At 39.5% G+C, this 26,445-nt stretch overlaps 1 protein-coding gene across 1 annotated transcript in view; it reads right to left on the minus strand.

Moving 5' to 3' along the window:
- Positions 1-26,445, minus strand: part of LOC129096798 (CUB and sushi domain-containing protein 3-like) — a 317,998-nt gene that overhangs the window by 183,856 nt on the left and 107,697 nt on the right. Inside the window, 1 exon segment of the mRNA XM_054605442.1 lies at positions 4,242-4,439. Within this exon segment, the coding sequence (XP_054461417.1) occupies positions 4,242-4,439 (198 nt within the window).

Raw genomic sequence — 26,445 nt, forward strand, 5'->3', positions numbered from 1 at the left:
CAGAGGTGCTATTATTGAGCAGACACACAGCCAAATCCATTGCATGAAATCTGTACAATGTTTTGAAAACTAAACAACACGCTGTTCACACGACAAAGGTACTATATATCAGAAGTTATCTTCATAGTTTTTACAATCAAATAAGAGAGTACTACTGCATTCCAACTGTATTCTAAAATGATACAAAACAAGTCATTGTCGGGAACTTGGATGGCATTTAACTGCATGTTTCTAATATCAGTTTTTTTTCCCCTTTTAAAAAACAACGTAATTTGCCCAAACAATATGGTGTCAATTGATAGCAAGCTTTGGTCTAAAAGGTTAATGATGATTGTGAATAGAGAGTTGAAAGTGGCAGCATATCACCATTTTGAGAGAGTGAGAATTATATTCTCATCTAGTCTATTCATGACGAATGCGTCATTATTTAAGCACAGTGTAAATAACAAAACTAATGTATTTTGATAAGGGCTCATGATTACATTTATGTAATTGCAAGAATAAAGAGAGAAGATTGATCATGCATGCTCATATAGAAGGGCAGAGAGAGGGGGAAGAGAGAGAGAGAGAGAGAGAGAGAGAGAGAGAGAGAGAGAGAGAGAGAGAGAGAGCATTCCCTGTGATATTGCTAAAAGCACTGAATTTCAAGTCATTTGATTGCATGTTTGAATAATTGATATAAAGCTATTACCGCTGGTATGAATGCCTCTAGGTGTCACCGTACAAAAAATACGCACGTGTACAACTCTGTGTGTGCATGTGTGAGTTTTTTTCGTGTGTGTATCTGTGTTTTTGTGCATGGTGCGTGTTTGTGGGGGAATGTGAATAGTTGTGTATGTGTGTGTTGCTGAGTTGGTGTGAGCGTATTAGTCGCTTAGCTCCTCTTAGCCTTACTGACAGAGTGACAGAGACATTGCTAATCCAGCACTGACAAGTTGCCATTTCCCCCCATCTTCTCTCTCTCTCTTCTCTCCTCACCTCGTTCCTTCCCTAGACCCAAATTACAGTTCATTGCACGGTGAGGTATGTTGTGCAACGATTCAGCACATTGTTGCATGTATTAGACTGGTTTTGGTTGGCAATGTTGTTCACAAAAATGCAGGGCCTATTGGAAAAGCGATCAGGCATTATACAAATGAACATGTCTATTTAGCATTTTTGTTCCCTTTTGTAATGTTTAAAATACAAACTTTATTCATTATGCAGTGTCTGTTGTCACCACATCGGAAAATTATTAGGGATTAAATAATAATAACTGATGACTGGTTTAAATGCAACCCTCTAGCTGTTGCCCGTAAACATGATTTCAGCACTTTTTCAACACATTGTCATCAAAGATGCATTATCAGTTCTACTGAGTTGGGAAATTCCATGCATTTTAATACCCAGATTGCTTATTAATTACCCAGAACAGTTTATATTTATTACAAATGGCATGCTTGGGTTGCTGAAAAGCATCCATTATTGAAACAGTGTATCCTACTGTTTCTATGGTGTTCATGTTTGCGGTGGATTGTGTAGAACAATACATCTATTAGTTTACAACACTGACATTTTAGTTCTATTTAAGGAAATACAGTCTTGTTTGGATGATCTGGCTCAATGATTAAGTTGATTGCATGATTGCAGGGAAACAGAGATTGACTACTGGGTGAGCTAGATTGAATTTTAACAAGAGAGAGAGTGGAGCACTGCGCTGTCAATTCATAAGCTCGTTTCAACAGAAACCGTCTATATTTTCAAGGCAAATAAGAGACAATCAAGTCAGGCAGGAGACTTCAGCTCTAACTCCCGTCTTGCCTAAATTGTTTTCTAGGTTATTCTCTCAATAGGAGAATGCATTTGCAGTTATTAAATTAGGCAGTGACTGAATCTGCATTTTAAACCGTTGATACACACATTCTACACAGCTGGAAACTGTTGTTTTACGATAGCAAACATGAAATGCTGGGGGAACCGGTCACAGTGTCAATGGCCTCTAGTGATTGGTCCAGTGTTTAAGTGGGTGGCATTCATCAAAATATAAAACGTCTATGTGGGAAGTGTTACACAGAAATGCCAGGCTATTGTTCTGCATTGACTTGATGAAACCCACACTAGTTTCCCCAGAGTTCTGTAACCTTTGGGTTGTTGTTTCGTGACATCCATGTATCTAAACCAGTTACCAATATCCTGTACACAAAAATGTCTTACCCACAATGTCCTCCTGTAATACTTATTACAGGAGGGAGTTGAGCTTTTCCTATAGAAAACATTCAAAACATCTACTACTATGCAGTTTTCAAGTAAAAATATAGGAGCCGAGATTGGGCTCCTGCAGTTGTAACTTAAATCCTGTCCACTGTCCAGTGTGTGTTTGTTTCTTTGTTGTAATTGGTGGTATCTTTCTTGTTTATCACTAACCTTAGTGGGGAGTAAACATACCAAGCACTGATAGTCGATTCTAAAGTCCAGTACTATGAATCAGCTCCCTGTCTCCTGGGAAGGGTCCACTCTGAGAAGTGTACGTGCCTTCTCCTGTGTGTTAAGGGATGTTGCTCTTCTGGATAACTGACTCTGTGTTTCTCATAAGATCTACAACCGAAATGCATTCAGGTGGAGCGGCAAAGTTCAATATCTAAATTATTGTCTTTGCAAGTTCAGGTCATTGATGTCACTCGGCAGTTATATGAGAGTCATTGGAAGGACTCAACTCAAGTCCAGTGTATTTCTTTTCTTATATTTAAGAAATATATGAATGAATATTTTTTTATACATAGTCCTACAGTGACCAAGCAGCTCAGGGAATAAAAATTAGAAAAGGTGTAAAATAATGTTATATGTTCACCTCAGATTGCTAAAGGTGTGGTGACCTATGAGCTTTTGGGGATCAGGAGAATATGGTATTAAGGCTGTCAAATGGATTCTTCTTTACTGAGGGTTCCAGTGTTAGCCTTGACACCTTAAACCACCAATCAGTTCCATTCTCTGGCATCACATTCCCTTGGATACTTGGGTGCTCATGCAGCTGCCATCTGGCCACTCACGTACTTGGTAACAACTGTTTTAGAATTATCCTATTTTTAAAACACCACCCAGATCATGTGACTAAACAAGCCCATCTTCCGCTCAAGATAGCCACAAAGGGAGATATATGGTAAACCATGAAAAGCAGCTGATTGGGCTGTCAAATTATTATGGCTATGATTATGGTTAGCCATCACTCACTTAGTTGCCTACTTACTAGTTCAGTAAAGAGAAATGGGCATCCCATGGAAGACCCGTTTGTCATCACCTGTTAGTCCAAACTGCCGTTGCCTTCCATTCCTGGTTTGACCCCCAACTACTACTACAGAATTCTCTTGCTTGCTACATGTTCAACTTGCTTTGTAGTCACACGTCAAACACTTATTCTAGCTTTATGTTTTGGGGTGAGCTTGCATGTTTTTATTTTGTAAATGAGACACAATAAGAGCCATTTGGACTCGCATATGGTCTGGTAAATTAAAACAATAAGCCGTCAGCGGCCGACAGCGGCTCTTTGATGAAAATTAGAAATTAAATGGATATTGGATCTTAAATGAAATGTTTGATCTCAGTACATTACAACTAAATCCATTCAACAAGATGCCATTTATGTATTATTGATCTTAGATGGTGCTCATGCTTTTGTCATGAAAAAATGGATTTATTCAAACTTATTCTTAAAGAGAGCTGTGCCAGACTGTACTCGTACACATACAAGTTGCCAGATTTACACACCTACACAACAGCATACGTACTGTAGTGTGTCTTGGCTTAAAACACCTAGTACACAGACCATCAACACCTACCCTGAAATCCCAAAATAGACTTCAGCATACATTATGCATATTTGCCTCTCTCCCACACAAATCTTTTGATTACAAAGTATGGCATAACAACACACACACAAAATGCAGAAAAGCATTCCTGGATTGCATTTCTGGCTCGCTTTCACATCCACACACAACTGAATGCACAGCCTGTCTGTCGATCTGTCTCTCTCACAGCCACACAGACACTTATATGAAGGGTTTTCTTCCAAAGCATGATATAGAGATCATTACTTATATAATATCGTGTTGACAACAAAAACTTATTGCTAGAACTGTAGCTTATTCTCATTTCAGTTTTTGTAATTTGTTTTCATTCAATTAATTATGACTTTAGAATAAAACTCTTCATACACAGTCATGCGCATACACGCACACATATATATATATATATATGGTCGTCCATACCTCGACAAATCGGAGCTGGGAAGTCCCAAACGGCGGTGTTTCCGGCATTGGTAATGCAGGTGAGTGTTGCATGGCCGTCTAAGACGTAACCAGGGACACAGCTGTACTGCACACGGTCTCCCACAGCAAAGCGGCCGCCACCACTTAGCACTGCTTTTGGTGGGACACCAGGGTTTCCACAGGATGTACTGTGGAGCTCTGCGGAGGAAGAGAGAGAATGAGGAAAAAGGGGATAAGGATTAAGGCTTTTTCAATTTATTTTTTGAATTAATTGCACTAAACTGTTTAACTATGCATTGCCCCGAACTCGACCAGGACCCAACCATATAATATACCCAGCTCTTGCTCAGTGATGCGTCCGATCCAGAGACTACTCTGGGGCACTTACAGCCCCCAAGTCCACACACTGCGTCTACCATTAAAAAAACTGTTTCACACACACTTGCATTGTGTTGTTGCAAATTAAATACCTACACAGTATCACAGCCTGTTCCAAAATCTTACCCCAAGCACACATTTACATTACATTACATTACAGTCATTTAGCACATATTGGAAGGTCCCTAAGCCTATAGTTCTTTATAAAACATATTGCCAAGCATGATCATAGCTGTAAAACAATATTTTCACTGCACTCTCAGTTGAGGCAAACTAAGCTACGCCCAAGAGAAAGGGAAGGAGACAATATCAGAGTGTTTTATAGCTAATCACATTATTCCCTCTAGATACATTTACAGTTCTGTGCCTAAGACATATGCACAAGTGTGCATATAAACATCTGCACATACAAACACACACATACACATGCACTCAGGAGAGAGATCGAGCGAGACAGAGAGAGAGCCATATAAGGGGTATTACAAGCCATAAACCAGGAAGTAGATGGTAGAACAGGGACCAACTCCGGTCTTATTGTTTGAACTTGATTGATACAACTATGAAACTGTTCAGACAGATAGGGGGTTAGGGAGGAGGGAGGAGGAGACAGACAGATTGGGTGAGGGGGAGGCAAGCGAGCAGAGGGAGACAGAACCAACCGGGAAACCAGCAGGCGGGTCATCCAGCTCAAGCATTTTCATTTGAGCTTGCACTCTTCTCATGTTTAATGCTATGAGGAAATGATTCAGCTAACGTTACCAGCAGGTGTTTAAGGGCTGCTGCCGTCGCAGTGCCACCCACTTATCCCACTCGGCTGCATGTCTCTGCTTAAGATGCTGGAATAAATGTGTTGTGCTGCTAGAAAAACTTTACAGCTGACAGAGTTTTGCTCGAGGAGAGGAGACGGCGCCTTTTTTGAGTATGGGCTCTTTACTTTTATTAGAGCATGCTGCCATGTTAATATTTGACCTGTGTCTGAAGCGGTCTGAAGAGAACCTTCATGTTCACTATGATCTACGAGCGCTCAGGGAAACGGTGGAGGTTCCGTACCGCAATCATCCAAGTTAACGTGATAATCGATTTTCATTTTTAAACACCGTCCTAAACCTTGAATTCGAATTAATAGATAGAATCGATTTATCAGCCCATCTTTAGAGACAGTGACGGACGGATACCCAACATGATAGATAGAACTATGAAACTACTCAGACGGAGGGAGGGAGAGAGGAATGGGGAGTTAAATTGGGAAGGGACAAGAAAAGAAAGGAAGAAATCATAGTGGCAGTGAGGTCAATTACATGCTGCCAAATGAGAGATGGAGATTCTTTCTTTAAAATGTCACCAGAAAATCTGAAAACCTTCACTCCTCAAACATCACACATATGCGCAATAATATTCAAATGAAACGCTAGAGTACAGTACAGTTGCAGGGAAATCTTTTCCAAGCCAACAGCAAAAATGTGTAATTGTCATTTACAGAGCAGACAGTGGGCAGAGAAGATTTGATGTCAGCAAATGAAACAATTGAGTGATTCTTGGTTGGCTATTTGATTCCTTTACACAACACATTTATTCCACAGTGCTGGTGATTACTAAGCATATTATGTGGACATTTTGCATTTTGTCAGTGGTCACGAACACAAACACAGTCTTTCAGTTTCCTTAACTGAATCTTGCTACCTTTTATTATTAGCATCCATTTTAAATGGGATGGGGTCAATGAGACCAAAGCTTGTGGATCATTTTAAAAATAGATAGAGAACAAAAACAACTTAATAACAGAAATAACTTTGCCTCTAAATGAGCAAATGAGAGAAAACAAAACACCCCAAATTGCCCTCATAGGCTGTAATTAGTTGAAATAAAGATTCTGTTTAAGGTTTTCTTTAGAGGGTATATTTAATCACAGTCCTCAAAGGGCATGGACAACATAAACGAGAGAGGATAATCGTTTTGCTAAAGACCCTGATAGACGACCCCCCCCCCCCAACCGCCATACTCCTTATCTTCACAAGCACATAGTTACAGAGAAAAGCACACTGACAGGCCACATTTGGACACCAGCACACATGCACGTACACACATCCCCAGGGTCATCCATCACTGAGGCGACCCCCTGTGCTGTATTGTGATGGGTTGTCAGGTTGGCCTAGTGTTGCGACCTGTTGGCCTATCGATTGCGCCAGTGTCAGGGTGTTCAGTGTTCTATCAGGCACACATTTACTTCCCAACACACACACATGCACACACGCACACACGCGCGCACACACACACACACACACATACACACGCGCAAAGTGCATGTTTGTTGGTGGTTTACGGTAATAATGCAAGCAAACACACCACGCTTTTCAGTTTTAGCCTATCGGTCTTCTACACACGTTTGTTCTATCGCATCTTTTTCATAAAGTTTCTCTGCTTCATTTTCACTTTTATTCCCACTCTTTATCTCTTCTTCTCCATCTGTCTCTGCCTCTTTAGCACCTTCTTTTTTATCTTTCTCTCCCATATCCCCCATTTTATATTTGTTAATCTCTCCCCATCTTCCCTGAATGTCTCCTCCCGTCACATTCCCCATCCCCTGCTGTCCTGTTCCCCCTGCTCCCTACTCCTCAACTAAAAACTTTGATGACATGCCAGCCCCTTGCCTCTCCCTTTCCATCTCCACTCTGTTCCATCCGTACCACTATATCACCCCGTCTGGCCATCCCTTCATCCCTCCTTACTGTTTCTCTAGTTTATTGAGAACATCACATAGTTTCATTACACCAGTTTATTCAGTAGCCAGCGGCTACACCACACTCCTTTTCATGGTTTATTGCTGCCTGCCCTCTCTTATTTATTTTCTTTTTCCTTCACTTCTTCCTTTTCACTATTCTTTCTATCTATCTATCTATCTATATATCTATCTATCTCCCTCTCTGCCTCTCCCCAGCTTACCATAACCATGATTTGAGTCTCAGTTGCTTCATTACAAGCTGCTGCTTTTATGGGCCATCTGTAGAACTATCTGCATTTGTCACTCTCTCTCTCTCACACACACACACACACACACACACACACACACACACACACACACACACACACACACACACACACACACACACACACACACACACACACACACACACACACACACACACACACACACACACACACGCGCGCACAGACACACACGTGCAGAGCAGAGACCAGCATACAGCTACTCATTCTACCACGCACACACACACACTCTCACACACACATAACCATTTACCTGGCTTTTATTTCTCCCTAGATAAGCAATTACAGGGGAGTCCAGGTACAGGGAGCATGAGATGGAGAGGGAAGAAGTAAGATGGGAGAAAAAAGTGGTGGGTAAAAAGTAAGAGTAAAGTGCTAGGAAAAAAATGAGAAAATGCTGCCATGCTTTCAGAGTTTTTAGTGAGACGGATGACACTGTAGGCTGGAGGATTGGAGTGGGGGAGTGAAGGACAGCAATGACATAGGGAGAGAGACAAATAGGGAGACGGAGAAAGGAAAGAGAGGCAGAGACAGAGAGGGATGATTCAATGAGTTTGGAGGTTTTTACACCTCCGTCAGCAGTAACTTCTATAAAAGATGAACCAAGTTTGATACCGGAACATAATAAATGCCGAAACGCTTGAAAATAATGCATAGGATCTGTTACAAGAAACCATGAACGTGGATTTCCATTTACAACTTCTGGGAAATGAATTTCAGAAATTATTTTCAAGACATTTCCCATAAAAGATGGAAGGTTTATAAGGACTGTAAGAGAACCAACGGATGAATCCTGAGGTCTTTAATAAACAGAAATGTGTTCTGGGGCACTTACATATATAACAGGTTTCACTGGCTGTCATCTTTTGAGTCAGCTGCCTGTCAGTTTGATTTATTCAACACTTTGACCAACTTTTTTTATAGCCTTGTGAAGAACTTGTGTCATAAAACAATCGCAGTCCGTTAAGGTAATTCAAATAGTATATGTTGTACATCATTTTTGTGGTCAGGTAGGCCTCCCACCAACAATGCCAAAAGCATAAACACAGATTTAGTTCCACAATGATGTTAGTATCTTTATAAACTAATTTTGATTCCACAATGTTCATTCATGTTGACAATACACTTGTCGTTATGTATGGTAATCTTTGTGTTCAAACGGCTTGTTCCAACATTACTCTGTGAACTCAGCAAGTACCAGAAGTCTGTTCATTCATTTGGGCACCTCTGTGATCTCCAATGGGTTTGCGATACGGCTCTTTACGTTTTTCTTTCCGTCCGGATTTTGCCCAGAGTACGTTGAAAAATGTAAACTTTTGCAGCAGATTTCCGCCAGATTATATTGTAAAACCAATGAACATCTTTCTACCAGTATCTCCCTTCCTCACTTTCCCCTCCCTCTCAAACAGACACACACACACACACACACACACACACACGCACGCACACACACACACACACACACACACACACACACACACACACACACACACACACACACACACACACACACACACTTCCCTACTTGTGACTGTCAATAGCCAGATGTTTTGAAAAGCTAACTAAGCATGGTTAGTAATGCATTACATGAGAACAGGTTGATTTGTGAAAGACGTGATTGAGGGTGTCGCTACCTGATCCATACATCCTGACTGATCAGTAAGTGTGCAATTGCGATCTGCAACTTAATGTTAAATTAACTTTGTTCAACAAAGAAAGCAGGAACTTAAGTGACCAGAATATCCATTGGCTTTTCAACACATGTGTGCTATAAACACATATTCAGAGCGTTCAATTTACTGAACAAACTCTGAGAAACGTTCAGTCTGTGGTTTCAAGAGGTTACATTGCAGTTTCGGAGTAATGGATAAAAGAATACGACATTTTTGAGCCCATTTTGCTCAACTATAATACATCCATATATATATTTGTAATATTAACAGTGGAAACTTTTTCTTTCTCAAACAATCCTTCCATTGTTACAAAATTGCTGCAGAGCTGTCAAGCAACTGTCGTGCGTACAAGGATTCAAGCGATTTCCAGAAATTCTAACAATGACAGCTCAACAATCACGAATAGGGTAATATGGAATTATTAAACATGGCTGTGTTCTTTTTAATATGAAAAGATTAATGACAAGATGAGTCATCCCCGATTTGAAAATTGTGACACCTTTCTCTACAAGAGCATTAACAGCATAAAATATAAAATGCCACTGAAAAGCCCATTATTAAGAATCATGCTATGCAAACGCAGAACAAAAAGAAAGACTGATATAAAAGGACTCATGGAAGGAAGGAATGCAGCCTTCTGATTTAACAGTCTATTTTAAACCAACAATAAATAAGTGTGTTAAACTAATGCATGCCGTTACCTAATAAAAGCTTAAAGAGTGTGATGAAGATAGAAAAAAGGGGCCAACTAAAGTGAAGTTCACGATTAGTCACTGTGAGATAAGAGTAGTTCGGGCAGAGCACTCTTACCTTTATTGTTGATGATAACACACCACTACACAAGAAGAGGCCAGGTGAGATACGCAAAAATAAAAATGGTACAACAAGCACGAACAGTTCTGGCTTCCTTCAAAACATCATCATCCACAATCCAATAAGAGGAACAGCGGGGGTTGCAACCACAAACTCCATTCCAGACAAATTCTCTTTGAGTCTTGAGTCGACTCCCTGTGGCGAAGCAAGGCAGAGGCACCAGAAACATATCATCAAGTTTTTAATTCATGTCCTAGTCTAAAAAAACAACTTAAAAATAATAATAACTAGAGCATCTCTTACACAGGCACAAAAATATCTGAAATTTGAGGTAAATTCAGCTCAAGGAGAATGGTCTTCATGTTAGAAGCTGAACATTTCCTGGTTCTCCAAGTAAGAGATCTCTAACTTGATCTAAAGAGGATACTGACCGGACTTATCTTTTTCTACAATGTATTGTAAGAGGAATGTGTCCAATATCTGTGGTGCAGGTTAAGTTTTAGACTTCTCAATAATGCAAAGGCGTAATTTAGACATAAGTACCTAAAAAGAGTACGCCTCTGCAATATTTGTGTAAGGATAATGGTCATAGTTTATCTCTGCATATTACAACAGGGGAAGCATTTATGGTAGTTAGCTTTATTCTCAGTTCCCTTTCTGCACCAATCATCCACTTTATTTATGATTACATGACCACTTAACACTGTCAGTTCCAAAATGTTCCAGCCCAACTCTACATTTTGGTAAAACTGAAAACCTGAAGGAACAAAGTGTCAGCTTTAATAATGTTTCCAAAATGCACTGGGTGTCTGATTCGCTCCTAAGGGACTGAGCTGGACCAATAAATGGTAAAATCCAAACTACAAAAGGTGCAAGACCAAGAAAAAAGGTGTGTTACTGTTTAAGTGAGGTCAACAAACCTCGTGCTTCGGTCTTGTTGATGCAGGAATGAAGGAAGTAGCATCTCCTGTATGTAGCCATGAGAAAGTAAAAGGGTGCAGTGGTTTTGCCTGAATTTGTGGTCCGTCTCAAACAAATTGAAAAAGATGATGGCTATCTTTGCTAACTATAGCAAACCATTTTAAGTGCTTATACCTTTACCTACACTCATCCATACTGTAGTTATCAGTAACTGATATTGTAGGTATATAAATGGGAAACATAGGCATTTCAATTCAAAGACGACCTTTAACATCAACATTTTCTCTGAGGTCGGGTTTGTTTTGGTCAGGATTAAACTCACCAATAAACCACTCACACACAGACACACACAGACACTTTACACATGCACCTCCCCTTGGAAACCACTTTTGATTGGTAGCTGGTTGGTGATGGTTTAATTATAAGTAATTATGATTAATTATGAAACATTAATGAAGGGAAAAAGGACTAAGTGGCAGCAGAAGGTGATTCTGAGGGTGAGCTAGAGCGGGAAAAAAGAGAGTGCTCTCCGATAAAGTAACGGCTGTTCAAAGCATAAGATCATCTGGCAGCTGTGAAGATCAGTAAATACACACACAAGTGTGTTACTAATGATCTTAGCTTCTAGTTAAGATCAAACATCATGGACTCAGAGCAACAGACCACTAATGTCTCTCAGGATGCATTACACACCACAACACAGACAATCAAGCATGCATACACACCACGCTCCCTGAAGGTAAACGCAGTGCTGAGAATTTGCCCTAGTGGTGCCTTGATGTTCTTTGTGAACAATAATTATCTGTATTCAATACAGCCATGAAGCAGCTCCAAGAAGCCATGGTGTCCATACTGGTCTAAACAAAAAATTACAATCAGGACAGTATATGCTGCCTGATAGGAGAATTTACTGATAACTGAATGGGGAAAGGACATACCCAGATTATACTGGTGTTAAAAGTAAAGAATGAAAGTAAATTTATTTGGATAATGGTTGCAAAAACATGTGTCCCTAAACCTTTTTTGGTTACCCTAAAACCCATCCCGCCTTCACTATCTGCATTTTATGATACTGGTCAGCTCAATGTTGGATAAACAGCAATTATTATAGGCCACTGTGAATGAAAAATAATTTAATCAAAATAACTAATGAGGACATACTCTCCCATAAATGCGTGATTGTAAAGTATGGTTCTCCCTTGAAATGTATTGGAGTTAAATGTAGAAAAATCAGCTGGGTGGGGAAACAATTTAATGAGACTGGGGGGAAACAAGTTAATCATGTGGAGAAAGACAATAACCCTGTCCAACACAATTATCTTAGGTTTATGGATAGAATATCCATCGAAAGGAAGTTTGTAGAAACAGATGAAATCAAAATTTTTCCAGCCTTGCAAATTCACTGTATGCAATTGAATAAGCAGATAATGACAGCAATCTGACTGCTCACAATGGAACGTCAATTATAAGCCCTTTACCTCCACTTCACGCTCTAGTGACTGTGTGTGCCATTGTGTGCATGATATTGCACGTGTATATACAAGACAAGTGTGTGTGTGTGTGTGTGTGTGTGTGTGTGTGTGTGTGTGTGTGTGTGTGTGTGTGTGTGTGTGTGTGTGTGTGTGTGTGTGTGTGTGTGTGTGTGTGTGTCAATGTGGAGTGCTCCTTGATGAGGTGATCAATGTTTCCCTGAGGCCCAGTTCAATAAACCATTAGATTTCCCCCTGAAGACATCCTGCCAACAGAACTTCATTAGACAGATGCACAAATATACAAAGACACGTAAATACCACACAAACCTCTCACTAATTGTCCTGTGTTTACAACATGCAGCCATAAGGATTGAATACAAACATGGGTTAGGTCGTTGGCAAAGGCCTTTTTTGAAGAATCTACAGCAGTACTCTATCATTTGATCTTACCTCAAATAGGTGGACTCCGTCTTTCTGAAGACTACAAATCAGCTCCACCGGACTTGATCAAACAAAATGGTACAAGGCTCAGTGTTTGCAGGCATTGCAAAAACAGAAACTTTTTTATTACACTGACTTACTGTAGATAGTCATATATATAAAAAAAATAAAAGGGAATTTTTGCAATTACAATGCTGGGAAATGCAGCTGGTTGCATTATCTCTGTGAACAATACTGTTTTGGTTTACTTGTATTTTAAACCGCTTATTAAACTATGTATGTAAGACAGGCAGACTGATATTCATGATTTCCTGAGCATCACACTGAAGATTACACCTTAACGTTATAGCAATTTTCTGAATGCACAAAGGTATGCTTGTTTATACTCTCAAAGGTCAGTATACCATTGAGCTCTGACGTAACATAACTCTTTATATCTAGGGGGGCTACACTGTTTTAAGACAGGGTCCTGATTTGCTTTCCTCTCTTTCTAACTGACCCTTCTCTTCTCTGTCTTACGCATCCATCTCTTCCTCCTGCCTCTTCTCTTATCTCTTCTCACAGCCACTCCTCTGCTCACTATTAATTAAAACTCTGTATGTGAGAGTGCTTGTGTCTGCGCATCAGGCTTCAGTATTAATTAAAGGTGTGAATGCTAATTGGTCGGATCAATAACAGGTCGTTAGGCCTCAGGGGCCGACAGCCAATAGGAAATCGTTATGTGTCTGACATCACTGTCACGCTGCCAAAGCTCCACTGCACTGTGACACATGCACGCACTGACACACACACACACAGGTTTGTACTGACGCTCACACGACTGTCATCTGAAGGATAGGTTCACCTCAGAGGTTGCCAGAGAGGCAGACAGAAAGAGAGTTCAGAAACAAAAGAGGTTAGCAAGACACGACTGGCGCAACTTACTGTATGTTCCTTAAAACTAAATCAATATCCATTAAGAAAAGCAAGAGAGCGAGAGAGGGAGAGGAATGTTTTCGAAAAAGAATCTGATGCCATAGTTGTCATTGAACAGAACTGAGTAAATGAGTGCGTGCTCTCAGAAGGCCTTTTTGGTGCTGATCAATACCAGAGCACTCTTCTTGGGCCCTTACCACCTACTTTTTCTTCAAAAACCAACTTCTGTCTTTCTATCTATCCTCTCTCTTTTGTCCAAGCCATTGTCAGCATGATATTCAGTCAGATAGATAACTATAAACAAAACAACGACCTTGACCTCAGGTAGCATATTACTAGACAATAGAAGAGAACAGAAGAAGAGAGGTTAGCACAGAAGGAATTTTAGAGAACCGGTGGTTTACTTGATGGGATAAAGACATGTTGCTCCAAAGCTGGCAGATGGTAAGGTCAATTTGCCAAATCAAACACACCAAAACACTGACCATCATGCCACCCTTGCACCAATATAAATTGCTTTTGTGTGAAACTGGGCTCTTCAAATAAAGTCAAACCTGAACGCCCACTACTTGAACTACTTCTTCACCACACCATCACATTCTCTCTTTACATTGTCTGTTTGAAACGGGCACAAAGGTGTTAGAAAGAGCAAACACACAAACACATTTAAAGATGGAAATCTGCTTTCTTCCAACTTTGCACTCAAGATGTGTCATCAAGAAAGTTGTGCAGCACATTCGCACTTTCACATTCTTTTTTTATCTTATGACCCCAAGGCCTCTCCTCCACCTCTGTCCTCAAGACTTGATGGTTTGTTGCTCTACTGCTGTTAAAGCTGTTGATCATTCCACCTGACAGTTAGTATTATGGTTTTAGGGGTCAGTAGGAGGGCTCTTACTGTTCCTATATCTCTAATACCTTCAGACAGACCTTTTGCTTGTCCTTAATCAAACCGACACCAAGTAGGCAGAACGCAATGGAGGGCTATGCAAGGTTAATGCTGTTAAGTGGTGTATAAAACATTAACTGGTAACCCATCTACAGACCATTGCCTGTAGAGACAGTTATTGTCAATGTGTGTGTGTGTGTGTGTGTGTGTGTGTGTGTGTGTGTGTGTGTGTGTGTGTGTGTGTGTGTGTGTGTGTGTGTGTGTGTGTGTGTGTGTGTCGACAGTGACTGACAACTTCAGCCATACCCTGGGGTATACTGTGCATATTTAATAAAAGCACACTTTTTCTTTGAGTGTGTGTGAGTGTGATAACATCTGTGTGTGTGTGTTGTTTGGTCGCACAGTCAGGTGAGCTAGCTAGCTAGCTTTGTGCCTGCCTGTACCGGAATGTGTGTGATATCTAATAGCTGTGGTTACTGTGGTGTGACTTATTAAATTTAACATCAAGCGACCCTCCCCCCGGAAAGCTGACTGACAGATGCGGGCACACATAAAATAAAATACACACACTCACATACTCAAATACACCTCAACTGTGAAACTAACCAACTGTAACGGACAGAGCCGAGTAATCATCCTAAATATAAAGGCAATGATTATACAGCGTCTGAAAACCAAACCGAAGGCAAATTGTTGTGTAACAAAATATTGCATTGCCTCACTTTCCCTTTGACAAAGTAAAGGATATAAAACTAACTGAAATAGATAGATCAATAGGAACCAAACCACAAACAACTGTCATTTTTCTAATTAATGGAACTTAAATTCACACAAGGGCTAAAGTTCTTCAAGCTGTTTAGATTCCAAAACACTAACTTTAGCTCTAGGCATCTTATTATATGCAACTAAAACTACTAATGCCAAGATTGTTTTTGAATAAAGCTATTTTTTTAATATAATACAATAGTTTATTTCCTAATAATTTGAATTGTGTATTTGTATGCAAGTATCCACTATAGAGAACAATCACATGTTTTCAGTGTTAACAGTGATGGAGGTTGAAATAATTTTTCAGCTAATTTCCAGGACGGTGGTGAAATAAGTCAGTTTGGAGCCTTGAATCCCAGAATGTAATATGGCACTTAAATGCACTTAATGGGTTCAGTTTTGACTGATAATATTATTGTATGCAATTTAAATCAATACAAATGTTACCAACCAACCAATTATTCATTCCGTCTTATTTTCTCCTTTGTATATTGAAAACTGATACTTAATAGGGGAAACATGTTTTTTTATCGGATTAACTGATCAGTGGAATAAGCAGTAGAATACTTCATTAGTAAAATAATCAACAGATGCAGCCCCACCATTACACTGATGTTCAAAGAGGATAAGGATTTAAGAAACACATTCCTTGAATTAATAAGACAAGCTGCTCTAGCTGTTTTAGTTGATTGGTTTCTATACCTGACATGGGCCTTTGCGCTGAATAATACTTTAAGATATAAGCAGCCGGCCTCTGTCCTGTCTCAGTCCTTCCAACTCCTTTCCATCGTGTCCCTTTTAATTTCCTCATTTTCTGTCTTCTCCTTCTCTATCAGCAGTCTTTGGAAAATGAGTGTAGTACAACATCTTCCATAACCCAACCCAACAACTGTTCCCTCTGCACATAACTAATATATTTCACTCAGCGCACATGATGGCATTGCGTTTGCGTTTTTTGTATTTGTGTGTATTTGGGGGTGCACAGTCTCTGGGGATTCAATTTGTAACAAAGTTGTTCTTTTCATCACAGCACAAAACTTCAATAATTGTAACTATCTGCTGTGACAGACAGAGACATGACAAGGCAAAACTCCGTTGCCTATCTGCTGCAAAGTAAAGAGTTATTCTAATGAGATTCACTTGCTTTTGTTCCACAGCTGACTGCATACGATCAAAATCTGGTGTTACGATAATATTTTCCCCAAAGATTTTATTATTGGCTCTGCAGTTGTTTTATTATTTTGTGTTTTACATACTTTCACAATGACATTGAAACAAAAATTCTCCATGCAAAAAAAATCCCATTACTCTAAAATCATTACAACGTATGGACAATCAGAAGCCGTTTATTGCCAAGTATGTTGCATATACAAGGGATTTCGCTGGGTAATTCATTGGTGAATTCAATGTTGAAGTTAAAAAGTTCAAATGCTGCTAAAAATACATTTGTATTTCAGAGAAAGGTTACAAAGTGTCCTACAGATATGTTCATTAAATATACAAGATGTCAAGAATGTCAAATCAAAGTAGCAACATCCCATGATGATAAGGGTTTGATGTTGAGTTCTTGCAGTTCTTGCATTGTGATGACATCTAAAGTGAAGATATAAAACTTGTCTAAGCCTCAAATTCACGACTGTATCAAATGAGGGAATCTAAAGCCAATGAATCATTCGAGCAGTCGAACAAAGCTGGTAGTGCTGTGTTACTCTACTTTCTCCTGCTTTAATGCAATTCTCCTTCTAAGGAGACAGTATTTCAGATATTAAAAGCAGTGGGATATTGAAATAACAAAATCTGCTGATAGTAAGCAGACCACAGGGGCTGCAGGGTACAGCGCTGATAGTCATTTTTAACAATTAATTAGAATTTAAATATTGAGAGAGAACCCCATGGAATAACCTTAAATAATGAAACCTGCTGATGAGGAGAAGCAGCTTAAAGAGGTTAGAGATCATTCGGTTGACGTCTCTTATCCCATTTAATGGGATGGTGTTCCATTTGGGGAAAAACCTCTTTGATGGCTGACAGTGTTGAGGGATACCTTTCTTTCTTCTGAATCCTTCCTCGGAGTGCTGTCTGACTCACGGCATCAGAAACCGCCATGTCAGCATGACCATGCTCATTTTCCGGTTATGCTAATCAGGTGACATTCCTTCCTGCTTGGCAGGAGCAGCTGATTGGATGGGCTGAGGTGGTGACCCTGAAGGGAGGCCGTTTGATTGGTTGGCTAATATAAAGCTGAATAATGGACTGACATTGGCCAGGAGGCTGTATTATTATCAACTCACACTCACATACACATAAACACACACACACACACACACACACACACACACACACACACACACACACACACACACACACACACACACACACACACACACACACTGCTGTAGCACATAAACACACTTTCACACACACTGATATTAACTATATACCAGCACAGCCTATATTTTAACCAGGTGGCCAGTGTTTGTCTGACAGACCTGAATATCAAATCAATTTATCATTCGATGTAAATTCCACTCTGTCCTGGCACAGACAGGGTTTGATAGCCGATCACTATAATTCCAACACAGTTTTAAATATCATTCAGATACGAGGCCAATATATAATTCACTGGACTTCTTTTGGAGTCAAATTCCTTTCTTGCCAATCCAGGCATTAGAAAACTTCACTTTACTCTGATTACATTATCTAGGTATCAGATTGATGATGCTTTTTTGGACAGTGTTTGATGTTAGACGCGTATCCTTTCATGGCAGTAAAACATTTGGCAGCTTCTTAATATAAATCTGTCATTGAATTAGTTAGTTTCATCCAGTTATCACATTACTTTGTCATTTGTAGGACTTTTGTTATGTGAGGCACAGTGTCCTGCTTAAGCCGATACAAAGATTTTGGCAGGCATTTACTGTAAAGACTTTATCCATTATACATTGTGTGGACATCTGGCAGCTATTTTGTACTGTAAATTTATAGAATTATATACAATGATCTGATAACAAGCTAATGTGTCTTGCTGTTGACAATGCAGGGTAACCTTGTGGAGTCCCACTTCTTCTCTTTAACACTAAAAACCCATTCATTGTTTGTTGCGTTATGTATTAGAGCATTGTAGGAATAATTACTTGGGACTTTTTTTGTGTCACTCATCTATATTGTCTATCCACAAAATGAAGGACCGGCAGCCCTTGCCAATTTGATTTCTCATTAACAAAATAAATTAGAGCAAGTATAAAAATAAATACATACATGTATTTCATGCTCTATATATGTGCAAAAAAAAATAAGGAAGGTTGTTGTGGTACTTTGGTATTTTCATGGGATTCGGACCAACCAAAAACAGAAAAAGAAAAGGCATTACAATAAAGTAAAATATCTAAAAGATTGCAACGGGACAGCTCGCTTGATGAGATATATGACTGTGTCACAGTCGTGTCAACAGGCTTGTGATTTGTTTGATCATTTGCAAGTAACTGTATTTTACAGTGGGTTACAAATGCTGCATTGCCACAGATGTGAACATCCAAAATCATCGTGATTTAGAGGTGTATGAGGTACTGGTAGCTGCTGACATTTGTATAACTCATGTTTTTTCATTGCATTTTGATGCTTTTGGGACATCATCCGAGTCCCCACCATAGCAATAAAGAAAACTCAAAAATGGATGATTGGTAGACGGAGGTATAAATTCAAAACCCATATGTGCCTTCAAAATTCTGCTTTATACAGTCTGCTCTCCACACCTACTGTCACTATGTGTGTGTGCGTGTGTGATTGTTCTGATTGATGCCCCTGCATTTAATCTGACCTTGCTACTGTTCGAACAGTGAGGAGCTTCATTCACACTGTAAATAATGAACAGTCACACAGCTTTAAAACAGCATTGATTTCTCCAGTTCAACTAGAAAGGATAGAGCACATTACATTGTTACCGGGAGTTCCTCCTCTCATTTTCTATCCTCTCCTATTCCTTACTCACTTAAGGTGTGGGTTAGGAATATGTACGTATGACACATAAACATATATTATACACAGGCGCATACAAACACACACCACTCTACTGTAAACCACTATTCTCCAGGGACAGAGATGACTCATTCCATTCTCATTTTTCATATATATGAACATATGAAAGGAGCCATAGTTCTAGAGTCCTCTTTGTCTGAGACAGAGACATTAGCTTTAAGAAAGGAGATGCACTTATGACTTATGGTGGCTAGTAGTTCTCTTGAATACCTATGCTGAATACACTTATTGTAAGTCGCTTTGGATAAAAGCGTCTGCTAAATGACAGTAATGTAATGTAATGAGCGAGTAAAAATGCAGTGGATTCAAAGACGAGGCCGAGACCTTCAAAAAATGGTCTTGAGACCGCTCTTAAGATCAAGATCAATATTGAGTACGGGTATATTGTAAGTGCTAAATATATTGAGTGTCTACAATTGGTGGGGGAAAAGGGGAGATAAATAAATAAATACAGATACAGTTAAAAAAAAAGAAAAGCAGATAGTTGATGATGTTGGAGTTTGATTTGTCATAGTAGGCTAGCACTCATAAATGTATTTAATGTTTTAAGCACCCATCTATGAAATCAATATATCAGAACAAGTGTTAATAGTATGAGTTTAGTGATTTACCATATAAGCTGTTTGGCTCAATGTATAACTTGGAAAGAATTAAAGCTTTTAAAAAATGAACTTTGGAATACCCTGGAAATACTGGTGTCAAAAGGTTGGGACTTTCCATGTTGAGAACATGGGGCTTTCTAAGGAAGAACTTGCCTGAGGGGGAAAGCTTGGTTATTCGAAATGCCATTAGAAAAATGAAACTTGGGCAAGACCATAAAAATCTCACCATTAGTTCCAGGGCAACCATCAACAGGCCCAGCCTGAGCTTCTGTTCTCCAACAATGATACTGTCTTGTAGAGCCGGTATTTTCACTCTTCCAGAGAAAGTTAAAGTAAAGCTTTACCAGCTTACTGGTGGTGTCAAAATGAAGTGCTTTATATACATTTAGAGTCCATTAATATCCCTGCATAAGAAACCAACTGGACAAAAGAAAATGATTATAATCCCATCACAAACTGAGACCATTACACTCAGAGCTTCTCCTCCTGCTTGGTTCATAACACTTGCAATGACAAAATGTACAATAAAAACTGAAAAATGTTTTGCTGAATTTGTAAATCTAGAATATTTTGAATATATGTATGTTTTTTTTTACATTACCATATACTATATTATCACCTTCCAAATCATATTAAGGTTCAGCTCCTTCAACCAACCTCCACTATTAGGGTCACCTTCTCTTTCCCATGATGCCATTCATTTACCTGGATGAAATTGTTGAATTGAGGGATGTAGAGAAAGACTGAATGATCAATGAAAGTGAGAAAGAAGATAGACAGACAGACAGATGGATGGACGATAGAGGAGTGGATATTATCAGTACCCTCAGGTCTCTTTGATAAAGATCAGAGAAGCCACAGCCAGAACCTCAATCACATACCCATGCACGTGTAGGCGCACAAACACACACAGTCGGTGCAATATACATCACTGACCTATGCGGTCAGATGTAAGGGGACACACACACACACACACACACACACACACACACACACACACACACACACACACACACACACACACACACACACACACACACACACACACACACACACACACACTTGACTTTTACACTCAGATCATGTTCAAGTCAAAGAGACAAGAGTCAAAATCAATCAATCAAGCACTGATAAGGGATCAGAGACACAGAGAAATAAATGGTGGATTGCTCTTTTAATGGCCTCTGTACATGGATACAAACGCTTTTCTAACTACGTTCAGCCCCTACTGCTCAGTTTTCACTGGAACATTGGCCATCAGCTGCACAATCATTCAGTGTTTCCTCTGAGGAGCTGGTTTCAGTGTCCATGCATGCAGAAGCCTGATCATACTCATCACCGTGAGGATTGAATGTTGTCGGCTCGTGTTTACTGCCCTGACTGGCAAATAGTGCTCGAGCCTGAAACATAATTGATGCAGGAGATGATTAAGGAACGCTTTCACAACAAAATATGTTTGTTTACTGAATTTAATGTCGAGAGAGATTAAACCCTGTTCTAACAAAACAGCACACTTCCTGAACAAAATTAAACTAGGTTTGATGCAAAAGCGTCAACAGGTGACCAAGGTGGTTATTGCCCACATATTTTATGGATCCAGAGGGAGCAATGACCCTACAGGCAAATGGCTTTAATCCTGGCCCACTTATTTTGTTTTACTTAGCTTACTTTTCCTCCTTATTTTCTACCGTACTTGTCAAGAAAAAGTGTTTAGAATTCAGCTTATCCCTTCATTGCTGCTCATGCATCTAAATGCTGTTGAAAACAAAGAGGTGACGAAAAATATAAGTAAATCAAAAGATGAAATGAACTCAAAAATGGTGTGAGTGAAGTGAGATTTCTTTTAGCTCCCTCCTAGAAAATGTGAATCATCGATATGAAGCTGGTGGCTGAGCAGGTTGAGGAACTAAATGTGTGCCTAGAAGGTCACTGTATTGGCTGTAAATATCTGTGAGTAAATAACACTCTCCACAATATTGTGTGAAACTGATGGATAAATGCCCAGATGGAGAAGGGTCTATTGATGTAAGTGACATCTGGCCAGTGAGAGCTCCCAAAGTGCTTAACCTGCTGCCAGCAGCGAACTGTTTGTTTGCAGAAATACAATTTCAAAAAACCCCAAAAAGATGAAGGTAAAGGAGTGGACCGATCGAAAGAAGGTCATTTCTCCATTTATCTTATTTCATTTGGACCGATGTCAATTTCTCCCTCCTTGCTTCAGTCAGAATTTATACCTCAAATCCCTTCAAAATAAAGCACATACCAACAAAAACAAAACTCTGAGTAAAATTCCATTGTTTTCACTAAAATAGATAATCTAAATCAACCAGGACTGAAATCTTAAGGGCTGACCACTTTAAATGAAAATAATTTTTTTACAAGACAAAATGTGTGTGATTCTGATTTGTGTTCGATAGACTATATGGGAACCTGTTGTTCCTGCTTTTCGTTTGCTATGAAGAAATACACATTCTGAGTGTGTTGTGCACCTTAAACCATTTTCCATTTGATGTGTTTTCTGTTGTTTTTTCCCCCCTCTTCTATATTTTATTAGTCTTTCTCTTGAGGAACTATGTAAACTCTCTGTGGTAAGTGTAAATGGAGGTAAAAAGTGTATCGCTGGTAGTCATAGAGAAGGGAAAAACAAGCAGTGGAGATAATATCAGTGCAGAGGAGAAGATGAAAAATAGCAGAAGTGAAGAAAGGTTGAAGATGAGGGGAGTGAAATTAAATCTCTGCTGACTTGTTAGTCACATGGCAGCATGTCCTTGGCTGAAGAACATGTTCTCCGGTCCATGTTCTGAGGAAGATGATTACATCTGGGAGCTGTGTGTCTGCTTGTGTATGGTATGCATGTCTATGTCTGTACATTATGTGCTTCTTATGTTAGCACATGCCTCTGAACAACAAGAACAGCAATTAAACTATTCGTCTAAAATTAAAGAGAAAAATCACATACAGTTCTTAATATAACTGCAGTACTTTATGTTATGAACTTGTGTCACGCTCTCACATGAAAATGTCCAAAAGATGTACTTTCATATTGTCTTTAGAGGAAGGTGATATAAAACTATTTCATTTAGTATTGACTTGAGTTTTTCTACTTCAATTAAGTCAAAACACAAGTCAATAAAGGTCAAATCTTGTAAAAAAAATACAAATAACAGTAGATGTATGAAGATGAACAAGGTGGTGAAGATAAATAAGGAGGAGGAGGAGGAGGAGTAAGAGGAAACAAAAGGAATAATTCTTCAACAATGACCATGGTAAGAAAGAAAAGTGTGTGTGTGTGTGTGTGTGTGTGTGTGTGTGTGTGTGTGTGTGTGTGTGTGTGTGTGTGTGTGTGTGTGTGTGTGTGTGTGTGTGTGTGTGTGTGTGTGTGTGTGTGTGTGTGTGTGTGTGTGTGTCCAAGTGCTGTGATAATCTATGATTCTGTCTCATCAACACACTATCAAACTGCCTCCGACATCATGCTAAATAATACATAGTTCACTTTCTCTTTGTTTCTCACACACATGCATCTATACACACTGCATAGTATGTGCTAGTGTATGAATTAGTTATGACCTGACAGTCTTCAGAGGAAGAGGATAAAATGTTCAAGGATGAAAGTGCATCCCACCAAGCAGACAGGCTGTAAAGGATAGAGTCACACTACTGTACCTTTGCGCTGCCAATTGTAAAATCCCCTCCTACCAAGCGATCGATTAATTAACCTTTTTCATGTATCTCTGTTTTGTATTGTAATAATACAGTGCTGTAATCCCTTCATCCATCTATCCATACAGACTTTTTGGCTTGTGAGTCCCGAGGCACTCACAGGTGTGGTGGGATGTGAAAGCCCTCCAGCATCTTCTTGGTGTTCCCCAGGGTTTCCTCCTGGTTTCACTTCCCGGGAATGACTCAATGGCAACATGTCCATTAGGCTTCCTAATCAGATTCCCAAATGGCTCGCCTATTTCAATGTAAAGGACTCCGACCTCCTTCTATATTTCTTAGCTTCTCACCCTCATAAGGTGAGTCTCTCTGTAAAGCAAACACAGTTTGGTTGTGATCACGCTCTCTCAGTCATGACTGGAAGCTCATGACCAAAGGTAAGTGTTGGATCATAGAGCATTGCCTTGGTTCCCTCTACACAGCAGTCTGGTAAAAACGCCTGATGCTACACTAATCCCTTTATTGTTCCAATCCCCAATTTACATTATCTTGTACAGGGTACTCTTTGTATTAAAATCGCTAGAAATTTAATCAGATTAATTAATACTTGCTTTGGTAGATTATAATGTTTGCACAATACACATGCTTCACACATGGGGGGAGTAGTCTTACTCCTAGATCGGTAACATGTAGATATTGTGTGTGTTGGCCTGTGTGTGTCTGTTTGAGTTAGAGTCAGAGAGTGAGAGATTCAAACAGTGATTTCAGAAGTTCTTATAGTGGTTCAAATTTTACCTTTTGTACTTTCATTAATAATGCTGATGATTATTTCCAGGTATTTTCTATAAATGTATTGTTGAAAATGCTAAGGTAATACCTGCAGAAATCTAATCTAATCTGAATTGGCTCCAGTAACAGATTAGGCAGAAGGATTACATGGAGAAAAGATGATTCGCCAAAAATTGTCCAAACCAGGGCGGATAATTCCTTCTAAGAAAAGCTCACAGCCAAGCCGCATGTTTTGGGCAGTATGAGATGCAGAATATAGAAAGACAGACAGATCATCAGCATAATGTTGCATTTTTGCAAATGCCAAGTGTGACTACACTCTCCCTTTCACACACACACACACACACACACACACACACACACACACACACACACACACACACACACACACACACACACACACACACACACACACACACACACACACACACACACACACACACACAGAGGAAGTCAAACAGCTGAATGTATCGGAAACAAGGAACTCTTCAGATAAATCCCCTGGAGCAAAGTCTTTCTGTGTCGCACACACAGACACACAAACACACACGAATATAAACACACACCCATAGAGATGCACACATAATCAACATGGGCCAAGTAGGAAGTGGAAACTAGTGCCAGTGAATAAATCTGGGACAACTGCTTGGACGTACAAGTAGCACAAACACACACACAGATATGCACACACAAACTCAGATGCAGCATGTGTGCAGACTTTCACCAAGGCACTTTGCAATCAGTGATATTGTCATTATGCGGGCAAACCAGACACACGTATCAACAAACTGAACATCCAGCAACCATCCAACCTACATCCAGACGAGCACAAAGGCCCTTAGAAGGATGCAGAGGGACACACAGAGAGACCGTTAAGCAGTCATTTTCAACAGCAACCAGCTGTGACCAACACTGTGTGAGTGTTTTGTGTGTTAATGCATGCATGTGAATGTGAACAGTCTGTCCTCTGTAAGTTAATGAACAGAATTGTGCAAACATACATTCAATATACATTAAACATGATACCAGCCTTATTTCTTTTCAAAAGGGCCTTTTTCACAATGGCACGAAAGCCTGAATAGATTTTACTAACTTGACTGCATCTCATACACTTGTTTACCTCTGCCACTTTAACATATACATTGCAACAGAGTATTCGGATGTGTAACAATAAGTATAATATTGTAATGTTAATCAAACCTATGGGTAATGACATTGCATTTTGTAAAACCTAATGTTTAATGCTTATTATCTACTGTAGTGAGTAAATGTCTTGCACTGTTTCCTTTTAAATGACATCTCAACAGATCACAGAAAATAGCAAGGAGCTACATAATTGTGTACTTATTTGTTTTGTTGATTTGCGCAGTGTCATGTGTGTGCCTCCGGTGGACAATTTAATGCTCCTCTGTTTTATGCTCCGGAACTAACTGCCTCATTGAGGACATCAAAGTTTTTCTTATCTAAATCTAATCTGAAAACGTTAATGCACACAGGACGTGGTGCTGATACATAGTGAGTTCTAATTTTAACCATCACTTCGACTATTCCTATCTCTTCTTTCATCTGTGAAAATGGTACCGTGATGTTTACTCAGGCCCTGGAGGGAAAGGGCAAAAATTTGTGCTTTAGCTACCCTTAGAATGGGCCAAGTTCCCTCTGGAGGCAACTGCCATATTAAGTCTTAGTAAGAAAAAAATGTAATCCCCTTGGTAAAAACAAAAACAAATATAACAACAAGAATACATTTCAAATATCGATTGTTTTTCTTAAGTGAAAAATGTACTTAAAGTCTGTCTGTTTTAGTTAAAGTTAATCAATATGTGCATTGGGTAAGATGTTTTAGTG

This window comes from Anoplopoma fimbria, chromosome 10, assembly GCF_027596085.1.
Source record: "Anoplopoma fimbria isolate UVic2021 breed Golden Eagle Sablefish chromosome 10, Afim_UVic_2022, whole genome shotgun sequence".
NCBI lineage: Eukaryota > Metazoa > Chordata > Actinopteri > Perciformes > Anoplopomatidae > Anoplopoma > Anoplopoma fimbria.